The 7,355-nt window shown below is 45.0% G+C and overlaps 1 protein-coding gene across 1 annotated transcript; it reads left to right on the top strand.

The window, feature by feature from the left end:
• The first annotated feature begins 223 nt into the window (after window positions 1-223).
• On the top strand, window positions 224-7,334 carry LOC306971389 (deoxyribodipyrimidine photo-lyase). Its single transcript, XM_079567636.1, has 10 exons — window positions 224-505; window positions 2,111-2,600; window positions 3,405-3,707; window positions 4,075-4,247; window positions 4,333-4,417; window positions 4,999-5,231; window positions 5,448-5,642; window positions 5,844-6,069; window positions 6,366-6,996; window positions 7,154-7,334. The coding sequence occupies exons 1-9, from the start codon at window positions 275-277 to the stop codon at window positions 6,902-6,904; spliced, it is 2,475 nt and encodes an 824-aa protein (XP_079423762.1). The 5' UTR covers window positions 224-274; the 3' UTR covers window positions 6,905-6,996; window positions 7,154-7,334.
• The last annotated feature ends 21 nt before the right edge of the window (window positions 7,335-7,355 follow it).

The following is a 7,355-nucleotide window of genomic DNA, read 5'->3' as shown; positions in this document are numbered from 1 at the left end:
TATCTAGGATGATTTCAAACACTATTGTTATTCCCTGGTGCACGCATAGCGCTGTGTCGTTTCATGCCACATATTTATTGGACTTGTTCGCCCCCTGCTGGTGAAAATAACGCGTTACAAAGCAAAGGTTACAAAACACGAGCACATGGCTTGTGTAACCTGGAAAAATCAGCTGTTGGGTAAGCAGCTGGAGTGGAGAGAGTGGAGGGTGGAGATCTGTAGCACTGCACAGGTCTTTTGGCTGTAACTTGGTGGTGTTTTGTACCTGAACGAGATGTCGCCATCGATGGGCAGCGGTGAAGACGGGGTGTCTGTGGTGAGGAAGATGCTGAGGGAGGTTTTGGTCGGTCATGAGGATCCAGAGGGGTTCTTTGCTCTGTGTGTGTCCGTGTTGGGGCACCACGACACCCGGTCTCAGTTCCTGACCGTCATCCGCCCGCTGTCCACGGCCCACGTCGCTCTCCACTGCAGGCTGACGGCCATCTACCAGGAGTATTTCACACATGTAAGGTCAAGGTTTGTTGGAAAGTGCTTCAGGGTGTGAAACAAAAAGATATGTCGTTATTTCATCGATACTACGACAACACACCATAATAATCAATAATAGTGACGTAATTAATTAAAGTGACGCACCTGGTAAGCTATAGTTACAACAACAGAAAGAAAAGAAGGAAAACTTACAAACATGTTTTCTTGTCATATATAGGCTCATGTACGCAACTAATGATTTCATAAATTCCCAAAAAAGTAGATTTCAAACTTTTGTTCTTTACCTTTTGTCGCTGCAGCACCATGCGAACGATGCAAACACGTTTGCGAGGTTTCGCTAGCCAGCACTGTACATAGTCAACAAATTCTGCTAAAAGAGGGAATATTTTCATTACTTTTAAGTTAATTAAACTTATTTTGACAATACTTTGTCAAAACACGTATTGTGTAATACAGTCGTTGGATAACGAAATACAGATGTTCACATGTTGATCACCATGCCTTACATACCTGTAACTGTCACCTGCTGTGACTCCTTGCCCTTTGGCGCCACCTATTGGCGATGTTGGTTTGACTGGTTTGTTTCATGTTTTAGATTTTCGTAATTATGGTGAATAGTCTAGAAGACAGGGGCGGACTGGGACTGAAAAAAATAGCGTAAATGCGACACTTCCACAAATACATATGTTAACCTCTTACCCCCCGCCTTAACCGAGAGCATTTTCTCCAGTTCGGCTTTACCCAGATCAAAAGGCGTCTTGACTGGAGAGCAACACTGTAACATCTCATTTGAAAGCTTTTGTCACGTTGTCGCTGCATTTTTGTCATGTTTTTGTTGCTTTTTCATTACTTTTTTGTGGCTTTTTGGCGTGTTTTCGTCACTTTTTTGTCACTTTTTTGTCACTTTTTCGTTTTGTTTTCGTCTCTTGGTTTTCTGTTGTTTTTTTTGTCATGTTTTTGTTTGTTTTTTTCACCGCTTTTTTCATTGCTTTGTCTTCACGTTTTCGGCACATTTTGTTGTGTTTTTATCACTTTTTTTGTCACTTTTTTGTTGCTTTTCCAGCACATTTTTGTTTTTGGATGCTTTTCTTTTAAGTTTTTAGATTTGGGTAGAGCTTGGTTACGCCCGGGGGTAAGAGTAAGGTATAAAGTGAGAGGCGGGACCGGTGGCCCTAGAGCCAGTGGCCCTTCTGTGCTCTTCCAGAATGGACATATGGCCAGTCCGCCCCTGCTAGAATATAATTAAAACAAAAACAAAAAAGCTTCATAAATATAAATGGTAAATGGACTTAACTTTTATAGTGCTTTTCTACCTTTATCAAGCCCAAAGCGCTTTACAGTAAGGAACCAGTCACCCATTCACACTCTCATTCATACACCAGTGTACGCAGACACTGGAGGCAAGGTGGATGAAGTGTCTTGCCCAAGGACACAACGACAGTGTGCATTTTCGGGAATCCACGATTTTCTGATCACGAGACGACCCGCTCTACCAACTGGGCGCCCTTTTTAATATAAGATCATACAAATTATAATGATAAAACAATATGTAAAAACATGTTGCATTTTAATCATCAAAAAATAATAATAACACATACATTGTAATTACCTATAATTACAGGTTGAAGATGATGAGCTGCACCTTGCAATGACCCTCTCTTTACTGGAAAGTGAAAAAGCCACCAAGCATCCCCCAAACTCATGCAAGGACTCATCTTCACATTCCCAACGTTCCGCCCTAAAGCCCGAGAACATCTCCACTGGACCAAACCAACGTTTACAAAAAGGAAATGACAACGTCTCCGTACAGTCTTCACCGTCTCCCAAAAAGGACGACAAGCTCCCTGACTCCACTGTGGACCAGGAGAAAGCCAAACGCTCTAGGAAGAGGAGGCAGAAGTGCAAAGTGGCCGGACAGCAGGTTGTAGGTCTACCCGCGTCTCCGTCGTCTCAGCTGCCCGTTCTGCTGTGGTTCAGGAGGGACTTGAGACTGTGCGATAACCCCGCTATCATTGGGGCGTTAGAAGTTGGCGCTCCTGTCCTACCTGTTTTCATCTGGGCGCCCGATGAGGAAGAGGGGCCTGGGACCACTGTGGCTGTGGGGGGAGCCTGTAAGTTACAATGTACTCGACTCTATGCACAAAGCAGTGTTAATAAACATATTTTATTTTAGTTTTAGTCTTAGTCTTTTGACGGAAATGTAATTCGATTTTAGTCTAGTTTTAGTCAAAAAAATATCTTCAATTTTAGTCTAGTTTTTGTCGACTAAAATTGCAAGTAAATTTAGTCGACTAAATTTAAGACGAATTTGGTCGACTTTGCATTGTTAATATTAATTATAATCAGATTTAATCTTGTTCCTCTGCTTCATGGAGCTGCTCCACATGAACAAAGCTCAGAGCTGATCCTTTGGCAGAGAATTTACATGATCTGAGGTTCTTTCAGACGCTCAATAGAAGTTTGGATGATTTTAGTCTCTCCCTTTCATTTTTATTTAGTCTTGTTTTAGTCGACTAAAATATCTGGACATTTTAGTCATAGTTTTAGTCTCATGAAAAACGTTTAATTTAGTTTTAGTCCAATTTTAGTTGTCAAAAATAACACACGAACACACGAAATTAACACTGCCACAAAGGCAGCACGTTTTACTTATTTTGAAGTTGGCGATCACATGCTCTTAACTGTAACATTTGGTTCCTCTTTCCATTATGAGTAAATATCAGTCTTGTAATATAGAAACATGTCACTTAGAATGTTCTGCAGCGTGGCTTTATTTAATTTAATTTATGCTCAAACAGCTACATGGCCGTATTTTCTCCAAAAACTTTAAGATTTATGATGACAACAGATGAACGACAACATCCAGCTTCTATTTGAGTAAAGAGATTATTAACGTGCCCTTAATTTCTCCGTAGGTAAATTCTGGCTCCATCAAGCTCTGTCCTGTTTGCGCTCGTCCTTGGAGCGGATTGGCAGCACTCTCGTATTCCTCAGAGCCGGGAGTCCGAGCGGCTCGTCGCTGCAGACCCTGAGGCAGCTGCTTCAGGAGACAGGAGCCAGGACGGTCGTGGCCAATGCCCTGTATGAACCCTGGCTGAAGGAGAGAGATGACGCCATACTGTCCGCTCTGAACAAAGACGGGGTGGACGTCAGGGTGCACCACTCCTACTGCCTGAGAGACCCATACTCTGTCAGCACCGTGGGAGTGGGGCTCAGAGGTGAGGACACTGTAGACTTTTATAAGAGTATTACAAAAGGCACAAAAAGTGTGTTTGCCAAATACAATTTATAGCCAAAATGCTTTGCTGATCACATCTGGATCAATTCATTTAGCAAGGTTGGTGCTAAATGGCGAATGCAAGCTGAAAAATGAAACTATTTTGTTGGCATTTTGCACTTAATCTACCATTTGATGTTGCTTGTATCATTGGGGCCCCAAATCTGATATAGAAATGATGTTGCATGAGTAAAAAATGCATAAATGATACTGGTGCTGATCCACATTTCAACACTGTTACTTGATCCCCAAAAAGTGTCCAGGCAAAGCTCGGCAGTTGTTAAGCAAAATATAACTGTTTTGTGCAGGGATCGGCTCCGTGTCCCATTTCATGAGCTGCTGTAAACAGAACCCTGGAGCTCCTTTGGGCGCCCCCCTGGACCCGCCCGCGTCTCTTCCCAGACCCTCTCACTGGCCCGGGGGCTTAGCTTTGGACGAGCTGGAGCTGGCCAAGATGCCCCACAGGAAAGATGGCACCATAGTAAGCCCAAACGATCCACTGTCACTCTGAAGTAAAAAGTGAATAAGTTCCCCAAGTACATGTTTGTATGTTTTGTTTTTGTTAGATCGACTGGGCGGCTAACATTCGCAAGTCCTGGGACTTCAGTGAGGAGGGAGCGCACGCCCAGCTGGAAGGCTTTCTTCAAGATGGTGCGCACTCAGGAAATTGCATGTTTTTTTTAAATTAATCTGTACGTTTTTCCATATTTTATTTGCACCAATAGAGGTTATTCTGAATTTTGTGACAGTTTTTGTTTCATGTAGAGAGGCCCAGTAATCCGAGATAGAAACCATAAATCAGACAAAAACAACTGCATTTTGACAATTAAAAGTCTAATTCCAGCTCTTCGCTGCATAAACTATTCATAGATTTTAATTGATATTATGGAGAGCAGCTCACTGGAGGAGCTTCACTGTCTGACACATTGTTTACTCATTTCGGACTCAAGACACGCCCTTATGGATTTATCAATTCATTAACTTGGGGGGTTTGTGCCATTCAAAAGCCCTTCTTGCACCAAGTTTTTTTCAAATACAAACCGAAATCTCTGTCACATTGTTTCACTCACCTTTTGTGTTGAAAAGCAACTTCTTTCCCAGACATCAGTTTTGCATTGTGTTATCATAACCGCATCAAATGACCAACAAAATGGTAGATGGAGCAGGAAGCCCACAATTGAAAAACTTGCCCTGCTACTCCATTGTTTTGAGGCCAGTTCGTTTTCTCCCAGGCGTGTACAGGTATGAGAAGGAGTCAGGCAGAGCGGACTCGCCCAACACCAGCGGCCTGTCCCCGTACCTCCACTTCGGTCAACTGAGCCCGCGCTGGCTCCTGTGGGACGCCAAGGGGGCGAAGTGTCGCCCGCCAAAGTTTCAACGCAAACTGGCCTGGAGAGACCTGGCCTACTGGCAGCTCACCCTGTTCCCCGACCTGCCCTGGGAGTCACTCAGACCTCCGTATAAGGTAGGTACCACAAATAAGGAGTATGGAGTTGGCTGAAGAATGTGGCTGGTTGCTTTTACCGTTCCGCTTGTCTGTGGTTGTTCTCGGAAGAAATCAGATATTGCGAAAAACAAAGGAATTCTGAGCACTCCAAAGACACGTGTTATTTCGCTCCATGAGCATGATTTTGTTGATTATGCGACAGACACTGTGACGGCTGTTCCCTGGTGGTTTCAGGCGTTGCGCTGGAGCTCAGACCGCAGTCACCTGAAGGCATGGCAGCGCGGCCGGACAGGCTTCCCTCTGGTGGACGCGGCCATGAGGCAGCTGTGGCTCAGCGGCTGGATGAACAACTACATGAGACACGTAGTGGCCTCCTTCCTCATCGCTTACCTGCATCAGTCCTGGCAGGAGGGGTACCGCTGGTTCCAGGTATGCCACGCACAGTACAGGATGGGAAATTTAGGATCAGAAGTTTAATGAAAGCGGCAAGCATGACTGTGTAAGAAGCTGTGAAAGATTTGAATGAATGGCTACTTTCTCTCTATTTGAAGAAAAACATTTGTTACATGGCCTTCATTGTGGTCATTTTTTCCCCGGAGGTAGTAAAAACATTATTTCCCCCTGGTGTAGGACACTCTGGTGGATGCGGATGTGGCCATAGATGCCATGATGTGGCAGAATGGCGGCATGTGCGGCCTGGACCATTGGAACTTCGTCATGCACCCAGTGGACGCGGCCCTGACCTGTGACCCCTGCGGCGCCTTCGTGAGACAGTGGTGTCCCGAGCTGGCTGAGCTGCCCGACGAACTCATCCACAAACCCTGGAAGTGCCCTGCCTCCATGCTGCGACGGGCTGGTGAGGAGATGCACTGACACTGTTGAGACTTTTTATACACTTTGTACTGTATTTTTTTTACATTTGGCATCAAATAATTTTTATCTTTTTTTTTAAGGGAGTAAGTTTTGATCATGTCTCTCTTTGTCTGGTCTTTAGTCAATGTTTGCTTGCCCTGAAATAAAAGACGTTGATAACATACAATTTATTTTCAGTCCCCAACTCTATTGTGTGACGTTGTATAGTTCTTTTGCACTTTCCCATTTACTACACCAGAGTAATCCTTTTTATATCCCTTTAACTACTGTGTTTCTCAGGAGTGGTGTTGGGAGAGACCTACCCAGAGCGGATCATCACTGACCTGGAAGAGCACAGAAGCCAGTCCCTAAAGGACGTAGCGCAGGTCCGACAACAGTTCGGACAGTATGTGGACAAGTCCTCCGGGTGCGACCTCGTCCCCATGCCCCCGCGCCTCGTCTCCGAGGCTCTGGGACTGTCCAACGGAGATGCCGTGTCGAGAGGCAAGCAGTTCCTCTTACCTTTAATCACGCGCATGGAGTTCAAACACCAGCTGGAAGAGCCGGACTCAGACGCGGCGTCCAACCCGTACAACGCCGTCCTGAAGGGCTACGTGAGCAGGAAGAGGGACGAGACCATTGCCTTTCTGAACGAGAGGGACTTCACGGCCAGCGTGCTGAACGAGGGAGCGCAGAGGAGGGAGAGAATGGACAGCAACTACCGCAGAATGGAAGGCCTCCCTCAGCCTCGCCAGCCCAAAGGGAGAGCCAGGCGCACCCCGACCGCCAAAGACAAGTTCTCCGTAGTGCCAGGCGGAGTTGTGAATTCACTGAGATGACACTTTTGGAAATGGACCGGGATTGAGACTTGTTTTGTTCCTATATGCTGGATTTGTCTTTTTAAAATACACTGCCAGGCCAAATAAAAATTGTGATGAGTCTGGACTTTGGAAACCAAAGAAGCGCCCCCTCATGTAATCAGTACATGAGTTACTATAGGCATTTTGAGAAGGAAACAGACTGCCCTGTTACTCAAACCTAAATGAAAGAATAACACAAAACACAACTCCAGGTCTGTTGTTCACAAGCCTTTCACAAGGTTAAATATGTGTAGTTACTGACAAATGCAAGTGGAAAAACTGTTATTGAAATGGGTGCTGGGTGGGCTCTTCAGAACTGGTGCTGAAAGGGTTGCTAACCACTCAGAGGTTTCATAAAGTGGTTTTACAATACTGTATATATTTTATGTTTTGTAACCTGACATGCCTTTCTAGCAGTGGAATGAAGTTG

This window comes from Gobius niger (assembly GCF_951799975.1).
Source record: "Gobius niger genome assembly, chromosome: 12".
NCBI lineage: Eukaryota > Metazoa > Chordata > Actinopteri > Gobiiformes > Gobiidae > Gobius > Gobius niger.
The sequence above is the reverse complement of the archived record's forward strand: the minus strand, read 5'-3'. Positions and strand labels throughout refer to the sequence as shown.